The sequence below is a fragment of the Neopelma chrysocephalum genome, unplaced genomic scaffold (genome assembly GCF_003984885.1).
Source record: "Neopelma chrysocephalum unplaced genomic scaffold, ASM398488v2 Primary Assembly neopelma1_143, whole genome shotgun sequence".
NCBI classification, from domain to species: domain Eukaryota; kingdom Metazoa; phylum Chordata; class Aves; order Passeriformes; family Pipridae; genus Neopelma; species Neopelma chrysocephalum.
Window position 1 is genome coordinate 4,612,701 of NW_020897805.1, and position 21,965 is coordinate 4,634,665.

The 21,965-nt window shown below is 36.5% G+C and overlaps 1 protein-coding gene across 5 annotated transcripts in view; it reads right to left on the reverse strand.

Annotated features, from left to right (window-relative positions):
- DLG5 (discs large MAGUK scaffold protein 5) overlaps positions 1-21,965 on the reverse strand; it is a 106,282-nt gene that overhangs the window by 23,766 nt on the left and 60,551 nt on the right. For all 5 annotated transcript variants that reach the window (XM_027700023.1, XM_027700022.1, XM_027700026.1 and 2 more), the window contains exons 6-16: positions 20,796-21,055; positions 16,377-16,689; positions 12,403-12,633; positions 11,181-11,365; positions 10,411-10,536; positions 9,552-9,684; positions 6,595-6,722; positions 5,738-5,913; positions 5,120-5,223; positions 4,298-4,390; positions 2,375-3,394 (exon numbers count right to left, since the gene is read on the reverse strand). In XM_027700023.1, the coding sequence (XP_027555824.1) occupies positions 2,375-3,394; positions 4,298-4,390; positions 5,120-5,223; positions 5,738-5,913; positions 6,595-6,722; positions 9,552-9,684; positions 10,411-10,536; positions 11,181-11,365; positions 12,403-12,633; positions 16,377-16,689; positions 20,796-21,055 (2,769 nt within the window). The remainder of the gene's footprint in view (positions 1-2,374; positions 3,395-4,297; positions 4,391-5,119; positions 5,224-5,737; positions 5,914-6,594; positions 6,723-9,551; positions 9,685-10,410; positions 10,537-11,180; positions 11,366-12,402; positions 12,634-16,376; positions 16,690-20,795; positions 21,056-21,965) is intronic.

The following is a 21,965-nucleotide window of genomic DNA, read 5'->3' on the forward strand; positions in this document are numbered from 1 at the left end:
GAGTTTACACATTTCAAATGTACAACATAAAATATTAGATTGGAGTATGTAATAAGTGAAAAATAATTAGTGAAAAGATACTTACAGTTTTTATGATAGCAGTATTTGAATCAAATGAAGAGTTAGTGAAAGCACAAAGACTCTAAAAGGTAGAGGTGCCTTCTTAGAACACCAATACTTGATCATGTCCACAGCTGTACTAGTAATTGTACCATCTACTATTCAGGGATTAAAGTTCACTTAAATTTATCAGCTTATCAAAGTACACAAAATTAACTGCGTATATACACAACTAAGGAAACTGACAACATCCCATATGGCTATAAATTCAACTACGCCGTATTTTGGTATTATAGATACTACTTCAGGAGTGAGTACGTGCTGACTGGACCCTACTGTCACAACAGCCCAATGCAGTTGCAATGCACAAGGACAATTCCACCAGAAAGAAATTTTCAGAGTGAGTTGTGTCCACCTTTTGAGGCACAATATCACTTGCACTCTTCAGTCAACAAATTTAGAGTTACAAAGCTCTAACTACTTTCTGGGCAGACAGGGGAGAAATTAAGGGAAGAAGAATAAAAAAGTTTTGTAGAACTTACTCCTAATTTAACTCTAGAAAAAAGATTAACTAATACAGTAAGTAACCTTAAAGAAAAAAATCATCACTTTGTAATTCTATTATACAATTTTCTTCTTTAGCTCAAATCAGCACTTACTTGACATCCGTAACATTGCTTGGGCACCACGTGGGAGCAACCACAATATGTCCCTGCATATCCTTTCTTGTCTCTTAAACAGTGAGTGCCAAAACCAACCCTCTGTTCCAGCTAACAAATCTCTTAGGCATAAGTCCCCACCTACATGTGCCCTTGTCACAGTTGGAAACTCTTTACTCACAATAGAAATATTACTACAATTATAACCAGGAGAGTGCATATGCTCATGACAACACACTACAATGGCATGGGACTATCAGTGCTAATGGATCAACTTGATATTCCACATAAAACAAACACTCCATCTTCAAATGTGTTCAATATCTTGATCTTGTTTTGTTGGTATATATGTGTTAAAATATGACATTAGAATATGCCCTCTTTCACTTTTTCCAGTGCAGTTCTTGATGAAAACTTGTGACCTTTCTCTTAGCCATACTGCATGTCAGACCTACTCAAAATAAATTGCTGATTTCAGCTACAACATTAAACACTTATGCTTTTCTGTCATTTGTTGTGCTGGTTTTGGCTGGGAAAAAGTTCATTTTCTGCATAGTAGCTAGTATGGACCATTTTGGATTGTGCTGGTAACAGTGTTGGTAATACAGCTCTGTTTTCATCTTTGTTGAGCAGTGCTTACACAGTCTTAAAGCTCTCTTTTTTCCCTAAAAATGTGCAGAATATAGCTTCAAACCCTGTACTACTTGTAATTCAGCTCTGCTGTCTGTATTGCTTCTAAAGCTCCATGAACAGGTGGGATTATCCAGGTACAAACAAGTATGGGCAACGAATATGAAATTCTAAATAATTATGATGTTATTACATAGAAACAAAAATATCACTTTTATAAATGTCAGTTTTGAGTTGGGAAAGAAAAAAGAGTCTCTATCTGCCACCTGAGCAAATCTGAGGCAGTAGACCTGAAATAATGTTATTGATTATGTCACTTTAGACAATGCAGTCATTTAAATAGGTTCTTCTTCCCAGAATCAAAAAATTTTTCATCCATCTACTCTGTCAAGACATGACCCACCACCTTCTCAGCACAGCTGTTTATTCTAACAAATTATATGCTGATTTTGAACTATATTATTATATCATATCCTCATAAACAGTTCATCTTTTTAGTGTAATGTGCCTAACACCCTATGGATTTCAGGTAAGATGTACAAAATTATTTACACACATAGGAAGACTTACAAAAAACCAACACTATGAATGGTACACCTCCTTCCATTAAATTGTACAGTGAGCTGCGCAACCAATCTGACTTTTGTAAAACTTCAGAGGCCCTATTTTCAGTTTTTCTAAGGCTGATGCTTTGTATTTTTATTTACATTTTTTCAGGTTGTCAAAAACACACAAGAGAGCCCAGATCTTCCAACAAGTGGCATTAAAACCCAAGAAGTGGCTGCTAAGCAGAACTCTATAATTCTGTTTGGTAGTCACCACTGCCTGTTAAATACTGCAACTCCATAAACTGGTTTCGTATTTTGAGATACTGCCAAGTGCCAACTGAGCCTCAGCTCAGGGGACCTGGATTCTGAGGGCAGGCTATGCTTCTCCGGCTCTGGCATGTAACTGGACTCCCAAAACCACACTGAAAATACACTTCAAGGTTTCTAGTTTTGTGCTTCAATAGATCAAGCTTCTACCTGAAGGGCAGGATTAGGAATGGGCACAGGGGTCATTTTATGCCTCAGAGCAGGAGCTGATTTTGGCCTTGGTCTTTTAATCTCTGGCTCTTCAACTCTTTGAAAGCCAATGTCATCTTCACAGGATTTCCTTGAAGACAAATGAGTGCAGTCAATTCCCTCCTCCCGATAATAATGCCCAACATTCCTGCTGTGCCCCTTGAGAGTAGCAGAGTCCTGTTTAAGTGCCAAGGAAACTGGAGCTTGGGCAGTGGCTGGGCTGGTGGGTGGTGATCCAGTTGTAACTGTAGACTCTGATGCAGAGCTTGCCTGCTGTTTATGTTTAAATTTGATAGAGTCACTTCTCTTAGGAGGAGTTGGAGGAGTGGAAGCCACTTCAGCTTTTGATGGCTGAGGTGAATGGCCTGTCACCTGATTAGGGGAAAGGTACTCCAGTTTGGGAGGAGTTGGTGGCCTTTTGAAAGTATCAGGGTCAAAGATAGATTTTCTTTGTTTTGGCTTTTTGTACACAGAGAACTTTTCTGTTTCTGTTGCTGAGATATTAACCATGACTTTTGGCCAGGTACCACCACTATGCTTAGTTCCATGTCCTTTGTCAAATGCTGTCTCAACCATCATACAGTCAGCTCCTGTAGGTTCATAAGGCAGCCTCCTACTCTCCAAGTCAACAGCTCCATAGCCTTGGTCCCCGTATGTCTCTGGGTTGAAGGAGCTGAGACTGTGTTCTGAATTACTGTGACAACTGTGCACTGTGTTCCTACGAGAGTCTACTCGTAATGTGTTATTAGGGAAAGGTTTGTGATCGCAAAACGAAGCGCTGCCCTGATCACTCTGGTCCTTCTTGCCATCCATGATGTCTGGATTGAAAATGTCAGTCTGGGTTGAGCTGTTGAGCTTCAGATTTCTTTTGTTTTGGGCTTGTATCTCTGATGCATGAACTCTACAGTTTGATATTTTTTCTGAATCCTTCAAATTTTCAAATATATTTTGACCACTCCAAGATGAACTCTGAGGGAAAACCTAAAACAAAAAACACGTGTGATCACTTCATTATTGCGGCTGATTTCTGTTTAGTGTGAATCATATCCTAACCTCCTTGATGTACCCATACCTGAATATACACTAAGACATGTATAGACACAGTTGGGAAAGGTTTAATAATATCTTACAATTCAAAGCACAGAACTTCAGATAAAATGAAGCTAGAAATTTTTTGTAACTTTTTCAGAACAATTCCAAAAGGACAACTCCACATGGCAGCAGAAGTACTGACTGAAAGTGAAGGGACCCGCATTCTACTTCTACCTCTGGCAAGTGACGATAATAAGACATCTTTCACTGCCCATTTACTTTCAAACATTTCATATTTTTACTTTCTTAAAACCTCAAACTCTCTAGATCTGAAATTATCACTCTCAAAGGCCATGTGACAGGCCCAGCATAACAGGATTCTAAGCAAAACAGAATAATACTTCTGTAGAAATAAGCCTGAAAAAGAAAGCCTTGTACTTAATCTTCATGATAGTTTAAGTTCAGTTTTCTGTACAACTCTCTCCGAAGTAAAAGTTAACATTCTTTAGTCAGGAGGCAGTTTATCCTTCATGTACAAAAACACTGCAGCTCTGAAGCAAAAACCAAGAAGCAGCAAGTAATTGGGGTAGCAGTCATTTCATGTGACCAGCAAACAAATGGGAAAGAAGACTAAGTTAGTCTCATTTCCTACTAGATGCCACAAGAGCCTTACTTTGGAAATAACTGTTGAGTAACTGTACCACCAGTGAAATGCATCCAGGTGGTCTTATTTTTACCAGAGACTTTCCCATGTTGATGTATTCTTTTTTTTCCATATACTCTTCCCTGAACAACTAAAGTAATTCCATATGAGTTCAAGAAAATTCTGCAAATTTAGCTTCTCCTACTCACCTTCATCAGTGACAGGGTAAGGGAATCCCTACAGTTCCGTAGCAAAGCTTCACATTCAGTAAGCGACTTATTATCTAGTGCAATGCCATTGATCTAAACACAAAGAAACCCACAACAGACATCTGTAAATCAAAGGTAACAGGTGGGCAGGATCTTAACGTAGAATATCCCTGAGACAGGGAAAACACTAGTTTTATATGTTTACCTGACTTAAGTCTGGTTGACCTTTTTTCCACTTCCTAAATGAGTGGAGAATGGTAAACTTGTAACTACAATTTGCTATTCATCCCAGGGACATGATGTAACAACACTTGTTCACTGCACCAGCCCCCGTGCAGTTGTACACCAACCGTAAGCACCTCACATTTCACTGGGAATTAATAAATCACACTGGTCAGTTAAGGCTGGAAATGCACAAAGGGACAGACTTCCTCCCTGGATTAGATGACATCTGTGACAGCAAAATTTAGAAGAAAAGAAACCTTTCATCCAATCAAGGGATGCCTTTTTTGGAACTGACCTCTCCTAGACAACATAACAATCATGAATATCATTACATATAAGCCAAGTGTGAAGAGTTAGTGCTTCTGTCAAAAGTTGTCATATGAACTAAGCACAACAGATAACCTGCAGATTATGTTAATAAACTCAGCACACAAAAACATTAATTTAGAATAAATACTTCGTGAATTTACAAAAAGGGCTTAATATTGCAAAAGTAAAAAATTGATTGGAACGTTTAGCATTTTAAAGATTAGCATCAATGATAACACTTCAAAATAAATAAAAATAACAAAAGGCAAGAGCATTCTTAAGACTTACAGCAATTATTCTATCTCCCACAGTAAGGGAACCCTCTTTGGCAGCTGGGCTTCCAGGCACAACAGCAGCAACAAATACTCCATTTTCTAGACTGACCCCACTATCTGAAATACACAAAGAAAAATTTACTCCTGCAATTCAAATATCTTGCTCACATGGCACATCTAACCTGCCTGCACAAGAAATAAATATGACTACCAAATCACCTGAATTTCAATTTCTGAAAACCCTTTTAAAGAAATAATAACACAGAGGGGGAAAGCAGGGATTTTGAATATCCCAAAATTTAACATAATCAAATGGGTGACTGCGTTTAACAGTCTTGTTTACACTCCCAGCAACACTCCAAACAGGCAGCTAACTAGAACGAAATATTAAAAACCTAAACCCACCAAAGAACAAAAAGAAAAGCTATACTTAGAGAATAAAGCTATCATCAATAATAGCATTCTTAGTTTGCTAAAAAAACCCATAAAATAACAAAATCCCTATCTAGGAGGCCATAACAGTTTAGTGGGGTTTAAGCAAAGGCTTTGAGAACATGTACCTTTATGTCAAGCCATTTCTGGTTCAACAAACATGTATCATGTTTGTTGAACAATCCTTTACAGCCATTACCTTTATGTCCGGAAACATTGATGTGAAGAGGTGTTATCACTCGCCCACCTAATGACTTCCTTCTTCGAACCACCATGTTAATAACACCTCCTCCATTCAGAACAGCCTTTATAACTTGCTTTTTATCCTTATTAGTAAGATCCACATCATTTATCTTCAGCAACCAATCATTCACTCTGGTAGATAAAAATAAGCAGGTTGGTGTTGTAAACACACTTCGCTAGACACAGCACATGAAAAACATTCCATGAAAAGGCATGTAATAAAACTGATCTCAATAAACTAATCCTTCATTATTTAGAGTTCTCTATTTCTGAAAAAGCATTAAGTAGCAGTCAAATGAAAACCAGGACTTCTAGTCTGCACTTTACTTGGAAAAGTATATCCTCAAATCACTAATGACTACTTCTTATTTAAAAGCAACTCTGTGGACTGAGGCCAGCTACTAAAAACCTTCTATCAACACTAAGAACGGGAGATGGTTTTAAATGAGCCCTTGCTCTACTCTCCTTTCCTCTAGCTCTCTCTCAATAATTTACCCTCACGTCTTTCCCAAAATTTAAATAAATAGATCTAAGCTTGAGGATATAATAAGGGAGTAGGTGGGACACAGTAAAGCAAAAGAACATTTCAAATTCTGTTGAGTTTTAAGTGCTGAGTCAAACAGTGTTTAATTTCTGTAATGCTTTTAGCTACTGGCCTTCTCAGTGTGATTTCCCAAGAATAATATACACATGATCAGTGATAAAAAAAAGAACTTTAAAAAAATGGGAAATACTGAAGACAATTTACAATATGCTCATATTTAGTTTATTATGACCAACAAAAGACAGGTATCTTCCAAAGTCAAATCCTACCTTAAACGACCATCAGCAATGCTTCCTTTGTCTACTTTGGTAACAAAGATCCCACAGTCTCCAGGGAGGTATGGCTCGTTCACACCTTCTGCCACATCAAAACCAAGTGCTTTCAAGTCCATATCATCCTAATAAATATTAACAAGTGATTCAACTGCACTAGCAAATATTGTCAGTTAGCAAGAGGCATTACAGTATGTTTGCGCTATGCATTTATATTTACACAGTTCCTGTACTAGGCAAGTTTTTATTTGTTGTACATAAATATATACTCCCAATTCCATTAGTTATTAGGCATTCTTCGGCATTAGAATGATCCTTCTCTCTAGTTTAAAGCTGAAATAATACAGAAGGGAAATTTCACCCAAGAGGAACAGAAAAGCAGAAGAGCATGTAAGAAAGCATGTTCAGACTCATATAACCTGCTTTAAGGTCAATGGCAGCTGTGTAATGAGAGAATAAGGACATGTTCCCCAAGAATGGGCATTACTTGGGGAAAAAATAATTGCAAAGGTAAGGAAACAGCAGTGTCTTAGTGATGAATTCTGGCAGACCTCTGCTTTGATATGGCTACAGACCAGAAGTAAACAGAAAAGAAAGCTCTAACATTAAGGGAGACCATTTCTACATACAGATTTTGAGGTCATATGCTACCAAGCCTGACCAAAAACAGATCATCCTTGATATGAAAGGTGATAAATATCTTTAACAGATCAGTCATTGAACCAAACAGGGAAATTTTAATGTAGTGTTTGCTTTAGTAAATGGTAAAGTCACTGTAAGGAACAAAACTGGTCAAAATAAATCAGGACCAACTGACCACAATCAGATTTATAATTGCTGTTTTCAATGCTAAATAACACACTTCTAAATACTACAGAACTCTGCTTGAAATCTAATGGACCAACCATCTCAGCATACTGAAGGGTAATAATACTTGAAATTTAAAATCTAAAATGAAAAAAACTAAGTAGAGCTTAAATCAGATGTGTAAGCACGGTTCAACTAATCCTCTCAAAATCAGAAGAGTATAAAGTCTTCAGGGAGTGAAAGATGCCTGATAAAAGCTGAAGATAAAGCATGTGAAAATATTAATATTTACCAGAAGATAAATTGAGCTAAACTTAACAAAAATATACTAAAATCCTTATGATTCTTCCAAATGTTCCATCTAAGAAAAAAATTTCATAGGGAAGAACATGAGGCTGCCATAAAATAAAGATCAAGCAGAGATTACAATATCATTGCACAGCATCAGAGCTGAAAAGTGAATATTATTTCTCTCAGTTTTGAGCTGAGTGATTATGTAGAACATAAGCTTAAGCAGACAAGTGAAGTTTAAGCAAAAATAAAAGGATTGAAATGTATTCAACACTATAATCTCGATCCTGGAATTCAATTGCTGGTAGGTCAGCAAGGATTTTTTCCATATATCTAATCAAGATTGGCACGATGTTATTATTACTGCAATTTGATAGCAGCAAGCATTTAGAAAAGGGAAACATTCTAAATAACTAAATGGAAATGGAATTGAATGCACATGAATGCAAAATTCATCACACTGCAATGTTGTTTACCACTAGTACATCATATGCTGGACTTTCTAACTAATTTTATAGAAAAGAATTTTATAGAAAAGAAAAATTATTAGTTATCAGTTAAAATAGAGAAGATGGCAAGGTATGAAACTTGATGATGGAGCTGTGAAAAGATGAAAAAGCATGGTGAAAGGGGAATTATTCCCAAAGGAATTTACCTACAATGGTTCTAATGGATCAGCACTGGTATGCAGTTCATAATGACTTTTCAATATATATTTCGAAATATAGTAATACTAAATATTATTTTTAATGTCAAAAAAGGAACATATTAGTGATTTTGTTGGGATGCACTATCGGAATACAGACAGATTGGAAGAGCATAAAAAAGGATGACCTCAAATACTGCAGTAAAATAAAAGGGATTTTATTTGATAGCATTTAATAACAAACTGTGCCATTCAGCAATGACAAAGAAATTGCGGTATATACAGAAGGCGTTATAAATTAATCACAATCTGGAAGACTACTTGTGTGTTCTATGTGTTCAAAAAAGTTACTATTAACAATGTGATGTGCCAGCCAAAAACTTCAAATAGATTATCATACAAGACTTGCATACAAAGCAGAAAATAAAAAATCCAGATTAAAAAGAAAAAAATGAAATTACATGGAGATAAGTATTACTGGGATAATAAACGGAAGTAGAGGTTAACTGGAAAGCTAAACATAAGAACTTTATTTAATATGCCAAAATGGAAAAGGGATATAACTTCCTTTACAGACAAGCAAGAGACCAGCAACTCCTTTCATCCCAGATTTTCCAGCTGAAGGGTAATGTTGCCCTAAAATATATATTAACCTTGAATAAATACTTTTAATACTTTAAAATTTCTAACCAGTGCATCTGAGCCAAAGTAGGAGAAATAACTTAATGTAAAAGCTTAACTATTTTATGCATAGATTTTAAATGATGTTGCCAGTAAGAGAAGACGACTGGTCTCTCTAATGTCACTGTTTCCATCACAACTTAAGGTTTGTCTGCCTCAGCACTGCCATGTCTACAATGAATCACAAACTTAAAAACCGCTAGATTACGTAGACCTGGGTACCCTGTAAGATTAGATATAGGAACTATTTTTATTTATAATGCATATGAGGAAAATATGAAGCTTGTATATAACAGCTTAGTTTTGCCAACTACTTTCATTCAGTTGTTACCACACTTGATGTCTAGATGTGTGCCTACATGTGCGCCTACATCTGTGCCTACATGTGCGCCTAAACGGTTCTTTGCACAGCAACAAAGAACTTACAAGACCTAAATCATATTTTTAATCATACCTACTATACAAAGACTATAATTGGCTTCAGAGCTATCCAATACACAAGACAATGCAGTTTAAGTTTTTTACTTACTCTGTCTTTTTCAAATTCTACCACTTCTGTTTCCCATTCCAGTGAATCTGTGTCTATGGCTGAGTCATGGGAACTATGGGCCATCAATTGACGAAATCTGGCCTCCTTTTCCAACTGATTTTCCATCTTCTCCCTAGGCAAAAAAAATGAATACTTAATAGACATCAACCACCCCCTCTGAAATTGAAAAATAATGTTATCATTGACCTTATATTTGGGTTTCTAAATCAAAAATCCAAGCTGTGTAAAAAATTTCCCCCACGCTTCTGTCTTTCAGATATTCTTAGTCTGGTATCAAATTGACTTTCCATTTCTATATATTGTCCTAATATAGCCTTACATTTTTTTGCAATATTTTTATGTGACTCCAGCGCACATCTAAGTTTTTAATTTCTCCCAAAATGCATTTAATTTACCCTCAGATGAGCTGCATCCCTATGCTCTGGACAAGTGGGGCATGATAAATATTGACGGTAAAACCTCTTCCACAACCTAATGAGATGACATATGATGTACACCTTGCATTCATAAACCAGTGATAATACATTTGGGAGGAACTAATTGGAAGTTCATCTCACTTTGGTGAAAGAATCCCATCTTGCTTAAATGTATCTCCACAGTGCAAAGCCTACACTATGCATCTCATTAATAAGATAAAAAGGTTAAGAGAGTGAAACTCAGGGTCCTGCCCACCATAATAATTTCCATGATAACTAAAAATATAGGCAATTCTTCCACATACAGTAACATGACCTGCTGCCTAGAGCTGTAACAACATATGGTTCACTTATAAACACAGGTAACAAACCAAAGATTGTATCGCAAACGTTCATGCAGTTTGAACACTTCTCTAACATACTTCAGTTCCTTCAGTTCACGAACAGCATCATTTTTCTGCTTTCTCATGTCATCTAGATTGCGAAGAGCTTCAGCCAAGTCACTCACAGCTCGGTCTCGCTCCCTCCTTAAGTTGTCACACAAAGTTCTTCAAAAGAAAAGAAGTTGCAATTTAGTTACTTAAAACCCTATCAAAGTAACAAACTGGTTTAGCCACATTGTATAGTTAATGCAAAATTTAAAAGACCAATTTCAAAAGATATCTCCATGCAAAATAAAAAAGTGTAAGGAAGAAAAAAATTATATATGCTAGGTCTTAAGAAAATACTGGCAAGATAAAAGAAACTTTCTTTGTCCCTCTCAGAACTTTATTTCCACGTATCTTCTTTAAACTAGCAGAAAAAAAAAGTCTTATTTAAGTATTTTCCCTTAGTTCTTTATATATATTTAGTTGCAAATATGTTGGATGTTTATTGTGAATGTCCCCACAGATAAAGAATTATTTGCAGGACTATAGCAGGATTAGGCATAGCACACCTAAAAGAACACACAATTTGTTGTTCCTACACAGCAGTGCTGTTACACTCAATGGTCTTTACTAGAGACATAATATGGTTATGAAAGCCCAGAAAAACACAAGGATCTAGGAAGGTGCCCTCAACTTTTAAAGAAAACCACTCTGTGACAGCTAATGCAGAGAAAGTGCTAGAAAAATCCAGCAAGTCCTCGAATTGCATCAACTGCACACAAGGTGTCACAAAGATCACTCATTATCATCTAGCATTTGTTTACCGTATACTTTCCCTTTCTGCAACAATCTTATCCCGCTCTTGAAAGGCCCAATCCCTCCTACACTTGGCTACTTCTGCTTCCTGGACAGCTTCCTTTAGTTCTTGTGACATTGCCTCATATTGTTTCCGAAGCATTTCAATTTCTTTGTTTGCTCTTTCTATGTCTAGGGTAGCAGAATCTTGTATCTAGGAATTAAGAAACACAGGTAAGTATTTTAGGCACAATTTTTAAGTACATATGCGCGAACAGCTTTTACTATATGTATGTTGCCTGATGTATTCAATTCTCATGTTTTCATGACAAATGTTCGTTTATCTTAGCAGCAACTTTTTTGAGGGGGGGGAAGATAAAACCTGCTGTAATACATTTCATTCAGTAGCATACATTTGTGCAACTACATGTATAAGAATCCTCACTTCATAATAGCATCAGTGAATATTTCTTGTTTCAGAGATGACATTTTATGCTTCTCTCTTGTTCTGTTTAGCAGACAGAAAAAACCTTCAAGTATACTTAGGAATCAGATAAACTACTATAAGCAGTTACAACATAAGATTTCCTGCATTAACATCTGTTATTTACCCTGGCACAACCAGACATATATATTCCTGCAAAGATTGGGGATTCACACAGGTCCCTTAATTCCAAAACAAACCAATAGAATTCAAAGAAAATTTTGATTTAATATTTCTTGTTTTGGATAAGAATTACTTTATTCTTAAATTAACTTGCACCTTTAAAATTCTCTATTTTGAACAACAGAGATGGTGACAACAGTAACACAAATACACAGAGAAAACTTCAAGCTTGCAGCACAATAATACAAGCCAACTACAAGAGTACAGCCCACCACAAGCACTGGAGGCTGTGTGCTTGCAAACAGCTGTGTGTGGTTAATTTCAAGAATCATAAGTAAAACTAATGAATCTGACTAGATTTATAATTTGGTTAAAAATTAAACTTTTGTTATCTATATTTACAAACAGAAACCTAGTATTTACAAACAGAAACTCGATATGAAGCACAAATGTACTTTTTTCAAACAAAAAGTGCTATCACGATGTCTTGAAGACCATACATGCATTCACATGTAGGTGTTTTAGAGTGACTTGAGAAGAAGGGAGAAGACTCCCAATGTGTCCAGACCTTCAGCTAATCTCTCTCAAATTACTGACCCCTTGAAACTAAGAAAGACAAAGGCATCAGCGAAGACTTGCAATACCTGACGAGCTTGATAATATTCCCTTAGTAGGTGATCTCTCTGGATGATAGCTTCTGTTCTCTCTTTTCTGGCAACATCTCTTTCTTCCTTCACTGTCTCTATATCCTTGCAAGCCTGGTCAAGTTCCTTCTGGGCCTCAGCTTTGTCCTTCACTTCATGACAGTATTTTTCCAGTAACTCATTCCTCTCACAAATCGCTCGATCTCTTTCCACTAGAGCTGAGTTCAGTTCCTAAAACAAGACCCATTGTTTGCAGTAGGTTAAGTTCAAAAGGAAATAGTTCATCTTTCCAACTGGATACACATGTCGTGACACCTTAAAAGCATAGAGAGTTTACCACTCACGTTCTGAAAAATGGGAGCAGATCACATTACATACAAGTAAGTACTAGCAAAGAATATTAACTGTGGTACTAAAGATATCACACCATCACATTAGCACAGTGCTATGTCAAAAGTAAGCAAGATTCTGGGAGCACTCATAGTTTTAAGGAACCTAAATGAAGGAAGGTAATTAACCAGACAGACTCAGTGTTTTAAAAAGAGGCTTTAAATATGGCAAAGGGTAAGAATATATTGCAAATATTTTTAAGCAACTGCCTCAAATTTACAGGACTGAAATAATTTAGACAACCCAGCTACACAAGCATCTTACAGCTTCCTTGTAAGTTTTAAAGACACATCAAGTTATATGCCATTAAGATACTAATGTGCTACAGAATAATCAAAGATAAAATGACAATATTAATCAAGCAGAATAACAGTACATCTTATTAAATTGGAATTCAACTGCATTGTCATAAAAAAGATAAGGCAAATGTAGAAGAGTTCTAAAATAGAATCAGTCCTTTTAAAATTGTTTAAACTATACTTCCTATTGGAAGAATGGGGCATTGAAACAATTTAATTTCATGTCACTAAATTTTCAGATGGTTCAGCTCTCTAGAAGCATTAAGTTAATGGCTACAAAGAAGTCCTCTGACATACAGGCACTCCTAGCTGGAAAATACTAATGCTTTGATCACAAAAAGATCACCAGACAGGTGAGTTCCCAAAAGCAAAAGAAGGAAAGGGTCCAAATACTTGTGTAGAAGACACCATGTCACAAACTGACTTCCATTCTATCTACCTCTACAGTTTACAAGGAATAAAATCGAGTGTTTAAAGCACAGATGACAATTTCATTTTGCTGTACTAACATAACTGCTCTGTTTACCAGAGCACCCAAGTGTTTTCAACATCAGTAAGACCTTTCCTTGCTCAGTACCTCTGAAGAGAGAAATCTCTGAACCATCTGTTGGTGCAGACAAGTTTTAGTACTGGAAATAGCATTTTGCACAGTTTAACTGTATTTTGTATAAAATATGCATTCAAATGTGTGTATAAAACTTACTCAAAAACATTAAGTCTTTTCCCACAAGCAGCTGAGATGAAAGTCATCAAGGCAGAGGGAAAGTTGTCAGAAAGCATTAAAGAAGAATTTACAGTTCTTTAAAGTGATTGGAAAAAATACATATTACCACAGTTTCTCCCAGCAGGCTCAATACAAAATATCTGAATAAGAGCAGCCATTGCCTCCAGTGGTCAGTGGTAAAATTTCACCTCTGTCTTTTTCCTACGACATTTACACAAAGTTACAACATGACAGCACAGGGAAATGTACCATTTGGCTTTGAACAGAACAGCTTCTGTTTGAAAACAGTAGAGCAGTTTGGTTTGAAGAATGATTCTGAATTTGTGAAGAATTTTTATGTTTTAAGGAAGTTCTTGCATATGAATGTAACATAAGGACAAAATACAAAAAGGTCTATTAAACAGAGGGGAAAGCTGACTACCACTGAGATGAAACATGACATTTTGAGTATTTGCCAGAGCAAAAGATTATGCCAAACAAAAAACACCACTGGAGAAAGTAGAGGGGGAAATCTGTAACATCTAATCCCTAGCTTTGAGTGGTTGAATTTGTGAGAACTTAATACAAAACTGTCCATTAGTGCAAAAATCATGAGATCTCTTCTATCACTTATAAGTGCCAGAATATTAGTTCATTTTAGAGGTCTATTAACCCATTAAGTTTGGGCATATACAACAAAAGCTTAAGTGTCTAACTAGGAAATTGACTGACTGACCTCATCAGTATCTGCTCAGACACAATGCTTAAAAATCAACCTCTTCCGAATTTCAGTTGCTTTACAATTTCTTTGGGACACAAAAGGTAGCAAACACAAGCTTCAGGGAAGAAACGACATTCAAAATTACCTAAATGGATTCAGTGCTGTTTCAACCAATCAATCAGCACTGTAATAAGGCACTTAAAGGTTCTATACATCACAAGGAAAGTGAAGACCATTACGTTGCCTTTTTGGAGAGTGCCAGACCAAGTATTCACTGACAGGATAATCCTACTTACAAGGGTACATGTTTCAGGATACTCTTTCAAGTGAATCAATACACTGATTGATACATTTTTTTCCATGTTTCAAACCTTTTCCCTCACAGAATTAGAAAATCCCTTATGCACTGAATGCAGCTGCAGTGAGCTATATGACTATGTGACACAAGAACATATCTCCTCACAAGCAGAAGAGTCATAGCTACTGGAAAAGAAAGTGTGAACAAAAAGACAACTCACAGTACTGCTATTTTACACCTTTTAAAACATTATAGAAGCAGTAATTTCTGCTTTCTGACGGGCCAGGTCTGAGAGTGAAGAAAAATGCATGTCTCTGCCCTGCCAGCACCATACTCACCAGTCCTGGGCTCTTTCTGTTTCTCACATTCAAACACCCCTTTAAGTCATCTAGGCAGGAATACCTATGTATTTAAAATTTTAATTCTCTGCACTTCAGCAAATTACTCATAGTGCCACAATGACAGATATAACAAATTGGAGCAGAATGACTAATTGTGGCTATTTCCATGAGTATTGCTTATTACCTACCCTGATCCCACTGAAATCAACAGACATTTCTACTGGCTTAAAGGCTTTGATGGAAGTAAAGAGGTATGAAACATGTATTAAAACCTCACTCACTGTAGAAGCTAAATTACTGAGCTGACAAATACACCGGGCTGAAAAATATGAATTCTTAAAACAAGAATTTAGTTATATTTAAAAGCTCTGATGCCACATGTCACAATCCACATTACGTCCCTCAAAAATGGTATTATTTACTTTAAAAAAAGCTCCAAGACCTCATTATTTGTAAAGGGTATTTTGTTCAGATATAATGCTGTGAAAAGAGTAAAATGAGATTTATAGGCAATGGAATGTCTTTGTATTTGCTTGTATCTGTTTCATGCTGAATTAAGTATTTGTAAACCAAAGAGTCAAGTGAATGCATGTCAGCTGAAATGAAACCAAGCAGGAAATTGTGTTCTGGAAATTGTAACAGCATCATTCTAATATGGTTGTGATATAAGCATTTCAAGAACATATTGCTGAAAAATACAAAGTTCTGGTTTCACACATTTTAAGGCATGCCTGAATCCTAGAGAAAACTATTCAAAATATTCTTTTTAACTTAAAGGCAGAAAGAGGGCAAATGAGTAAGAACATGCATGTAAGCACAGGCTTTGCATAAGTATTTGAGATGACTTGATCATGTACCGTCTTAAGCCACAGTAGATAGTATCCAGTGGTTCCTGCAGAGGTTAGAAGTTAAAAATAATGAATATTTAGAGCTATATTTTTACAGAGAGCATTACTTGAGAAGGCATAAAAGACTAACACACCAAAGAAAATGATTTATAGTAAGCAGAACAGAATTAAGTCAAGTGAATACCAAATTTCAACTGATAGGTATTCAAACACGGACACTTGATAAATTGATAGTAAAAAAGACTGCTTTAGGAAAATATCAGAACTTCCCCTTTGCAGTGCATTCCTATTTTCCATTAAGCATTCCTGATTCTAGCATCAACAATGCACACTCATTTCCCTTCCCCAATAGGGAAGAAACAACAGGTTAGTACCTGTCTTAAAGCCTCCATCTCTTCACTGGCCACTCGCTTCTCAGAAGAAGTGTTCTTCAGTTTGGACTCTGCAAGCTCCAGTTCTGTTTGAAGCTTATCTACCTCTTTGATTACTTGATCTCTCTCACTCATTATGAGGCGGTATTCATTGAAAACTGAATCCCTTTCTTCCTTGTATTTTTCTGCATCCTTTGTAGCTTTCAGCTGCATTGTTTTGAACCTTGTCACCTCTGACTGTAATCTCTCCATCTCTCTCTGCAACTCTTTGTTTTGTGCTGTGGCGCTGCTCAGTTCCTGCTGTGCTGATTCAAACCTAAAAACAAGTGGAAACACCACTAAGACACTTGTTACTCACTTTCCTTTTTCATACATTACGGATTTGGCTAGGTAACCAAATGTATCCACTGGGAAAACACAACCACAGAGGACTTTGAAAATGTATTCTCTGTGCTGCAAAATAATAATTGCTTTATGAATATTAGTGAACCTTCAGGAATATTAGAGAACTTCTGTAGGGAACTGAAACATAGAAATTATTAGAAACAATTTAATTATTAAAAGTAAATTTATAAAAAAATATTTTAAAAATAATGAAAAACATTGTCATTATTTAATAGCACAAGTTTAACTTCATTTACTATTTAGGTCTGCTCATCTTAGAATTCTTTCTCCCACCACACACTCTCAGGCATGTGGGAGGAAGGGAAACAAATGCAGAAACTGGGAAAACTTCCATATGCCGAAATATGCCACAAGGCTGGTAATGGATAGGTTAAAAGAGAATAAAAAAGTAGGTTTATCATAAAAATGCACACGATGGAGCTAAATTCAAAATTCAAACATTTCTGTTTGTTTTCATCCATAGGTAAAATTAATCCAGTAAAATTAAAATGCATAGTATTTTACAGCTTTATAAAATTACTTTTGACAGTTAATATAGACAGAAATGTATGTATTTTATCACTAGAAAGTATTGAAGTGTGGCACAATCAAACAAAGTATATAAAAAGTGTAATTACTCTTATAAGCTTTTGGTTTTATATGGACTAAGCATTCTTAAAAGTGGTGAGAATATAATTCCATACACAAATTCGTAATTTGGTTTGACAAGAACTTCTCCTGAGAACAGTGTTTTACCACAACTGGGCACTAAGATTGCCTTGCTTTTTTTCCCCCAGAACTCACAGGTAAATGTCATTAATGAAAACACTGTAACAAATTTGATGGACCTTTAGGGTTATCCAAATTTCAAGTGCCCACAAACCTCTGGTAGACTTTGTTCTCTCTCTCTCATGTACCCACACACACCCTTCCCCCTATGCTGTATACAAGTGCAATTTCTTGTCTAATCCAGTATGTAGCCTGACCTTTCCTGAGAGAGAGCTGTAAACCAAATTTCAAATATTCCCTTGAAAACGTCAGTGTATTCAAAGCATTGCCATAGCTCTACCAAGGCATCTGCCAGTAGTTTCAAAACCATCACCCTGTTCTTTTCACAAAAGTCTTGAGTTTAAGAGGTCATCAGGCTGGCAGTACAGAAGACCTAACATATTACAACCTGGATTTAGTTTTTCTTTTCAGTACTGTAAGGATGAAGGCAAGAAGAATACACTAGGAAAGAAGAATAAGTACGTATCAGGAAATCTAAGAGACTATGACAAACCACCTCACTGCTATGTGAGAACCCACAGTACTGTTGCAAAGTATTTGGAGGTCAAATCAAGGACAACAACAGGAAGATTCAATCAAGCAGGGACGGGAACAGATTTAAGGCAATGTTTGCCAAGCAAAAATATATCACCAGTAAGGAACAAGAGAAAAAAAAAAGGCAGCAGGGTGGGGGGGAAGGAGTTCGGAAACCAACAAAATCAAACTACCAAGGGGAAGTGATCAGAGAGAGAAAAGAAAATCTCTGCCACAGAAGGACATTCATATTAAATAGTGATAACTGAAGAAACGTGAAAGGAAAGTTTCATCTGGAACACCTTGATCCAGCCTGACCTTGCATTGCCTCCTAGGCAATGCGGTCAGGAAATACTGAGGAGATACAGATCCAATTTTCATAGATGCCTTCACTGTTGTGAATGGGTTGCAAGTAGCAGGGTGGGATGGGTCAGCAGCAGTAAGCATGGGACTATCGTGTTTAATCCAAGCACCATGGAGCCACTTGCTCACTCAGAGCCAGAAAACTCATGGGTTGAGATAAAGACAATTTAACATGAAAAGCAAAAGCCATGCATGCAAGCACAGCAAAACAGGGAATTAATTCTCCACTTCCCATGGGCAGGCAGGTGTTCAGCCATCCCCAGGAGTGCAACTGTTAACTTGGGAGGACAAAACCATCATTACAAACATTCCCCCTCCTTCCTTCTTGCCTCCACTTTATTGCTGAGCATGATGTTATACGGTCTGGAATATCCCTTTAGCCAGTTGGAGTCAGCTGTCTGGCTGTGTATCCTCTCAACCTCCCATGCACCCCCAGTCTCCTCACCAGTGTGGCAGTGTGAAAAGCACAAAAGGCCTTGGTCCTGTGTCGTTACTGCTCAGTAATAACAAAAACATCTCTGTTATCAACCCCTCATTCAGCAAAAACCCAAAGCACAGCCTCAGACCAGCCACTGTGAAAAAAATAAACTCTAACCCAGTCAAAACCAGCACAGTTGCTCCAGTTTATAAGGAGTAAATAATACTGAGGAGAACCCTAACCAGGACTACCTGCTTTGTCTTCAATGCAATTGCAAACTGCAGGTAGATCTGTCTGAGTACCACAGCCCACATTCAAAATGCAGCAGCACATGTGTAGGTTAAGATGTAGCACACAGGAATTAGCTATACCAGACACCTGGAAAAAGGCTGAAGACTTCTCTGATATTTTTTTAAGACCAAAGGTTAATTCAAAATGAGACCTCAGCTATCATGGGAGTTCCTGCTCTCTTTAAAACCTACTTTGATAGTGTTTACAATGAGCATTAATTAAAAAAACTAGTGCTACAATTTATGACCCATTCATACTCAAATACAAGTTTAAGTTTTTATGTTCTGAGAAGTATACATATCTGAAATGCATTTTAATTTTTTTTTCCAAAGAAATATGGTTTAAGTTATGAAGAAAGGGTTTAAAAATAAGACAAATAAAGGTTTATATAAATACAAATAAAAAAAGAAGCTCAGACCCAAAGGCAACTGAATAAAAGACAAACATTTCTGAAGCTGGGTTATATTAATTTAGTTGGATCACTGGTTCACAGGAACACGCGTATCTTTCATGGAATTGTTAAAACCAACCTCTGATCAGTATCAAGCAACACTTTCCTCTCTAGAAGGAGACCTAAATCACAAGGCCATAACAGAAGCATGTTGAGCTTCTGCATGTACCAGCATGTTTGCAGTGTTTCATATAGTATATGTTAGGCTTTTCAGCACTTTCAGGAATCCATGGCAGTTTCAATTACATAACTTTGTGTGTACACTATTATCTATGCTCAATCTCACCTTTTGGAAACACTAAAAGTCTATGAATGTGGAAAAAACATTTTTTGGCTTTGGTCTGTAGGAGTTGAGTATCACCCCTAACAGTGAATGAAAACATTCCTAACACACCCACGGATACTCTTTGGAGTCCTTGTGTATACTGATGGTCTTCCTACCCCATATGGTTAACTGTGTAGGTTTGGTATCAAGAAGGAGAAGAGAGACAGGGTAAGTGTGGTATGACATAGTGTCTGTGTTGTTTTTTGACACTTGCACTGCTCATGGCAGCATCTTCTCAGTGAAGCAAGACTCCCAAACACCTGTATCCAGTGAACTCTGCTCCCAGCCTGAAGCCCTGTCTCACAGTCCCTCACAGTCAGCAATTCTAATATGAAGAGTTAACTTACACTTGAGATCTTCATTTGCCAAACACCTTCTAGAAATTATATTCTCTTATTGACTCACTTTTAGCATTTAAATAAGGAGATGTATATATTTTTACATATATATATATATATAGGTACACCATGCATTAAGGAGTTTGTTTGGAACGCTAAGTCTGAGGTTTAACAAAACTCTGGTTATATGTGACTCCTGTCTCTACAACTAAGAATAGATATAGCTTGAAAAGCAGAGTATCCCTTTCTCTGAACTAAACAATGGTTAAAAATTCGTCATACAATTCCAAAACCTGGGAAGTCTTTTTCTCAAGAAAATGCACCATCTCTCCAAATAAACATCCTCATCAACACTTTCTAGGACCTCCCAGAAAATTTTATATAGAAACACATGCTTACTCATCACACCAAGATAACATATACTAGAGAAAAATTTTAGAAAAGAGATTAAAAAGGTATTTGTGACTCCACCACTATGAAAATAAGACGTGACATTAGAATTGCTAATGACACCACAGAATACCTCAAAGGTATCAAAACTTGATTATACCTCCTGAGAGAGGACGAATATTGCTGCTGAAAATGAATGGCTGTGTCCCTTTGCTTCATTAACATGTCGATCTGTTTCTGCAGACGCCTGTTCTCCTCCTCAGCCTGTTCCAGGCGGCTCAGATCCGTGTTGTGGCTCGCGATCTTCTCGTTGTACCGTTTCCTGAGAGCATCGTAATCCTTCTTCACACCCTCCAGCTTGTCCATCGCTGTATCGTAAAGTTTATTTAGTATCTCTGATGATCCGTTTTGCTTCATAACCTTAAAAGAGTGCCAGAAACTCTATCAATAACCTTTGGTTTTAATCAGTTCAATAAATATGATTTAAAATATGTACATAAGAAACAATATTAGAACAAAAATACATTAACCAATTTTGGTAATCGTTCTTTTTAAGTGCTACTGTTACTCTAAGAATACATCTGCTTTCTGTTAATTGGGTTAAAAATCTGCTTTATCACAACTTAGAGTGTACAAGTTTATGCAAATCTCTCTCTAATGGTAACTGCTATGGACACCTATTAAACCCATGTGGTTGTCTAAGTATTTGTAGTTTTAACAAAAGGTAATCACTACTTGATGAACAAGACGATAGCAGTAATTTAGGAAATGCCCACGAGGTGGCATTCACGACCACCGTGGTTGCCAGTATCCTCTATGAACAAATTAAGTAATTAAAACCCTCAAGAGAATCAAATCTATCAGAAATATGTAATACATGCAGGCATATTATTTTAATATTCATACAATATTTCATCTGACAACTACCCATAGATGTTTGTGTTTCAAAAGCTACACATAAAATATGAACAAGAAGAGGAAAAATCCATTTAAATGTGAATAAAGCCTGACCTAAATCTTAGTTTCAAATTAATTTCCACCAACGTAAGAATCCTGTTGCAAATAGCAACACTGATGACAAATGACCAGCAACAACAAAAGCAAGCCCTAATGAGCTTCAGCAAATCTACTTGTTGTTCATTCTCAAAAGGCCAAAAAAATTGCCTGAAATGAAGCCCTATCTTTTTTTATTCTTTTTTTTTTTCTTTTTTTATTATTTTTTTTATTTCTATGCTCCTTTTTTCTGGTTTTGTCTTTTAAATTGAAATCTGGCCCTGATGGAGCACTGGGAAGAAAGAGGAATGCTCTATAAATGCTCTATATAGAGAGG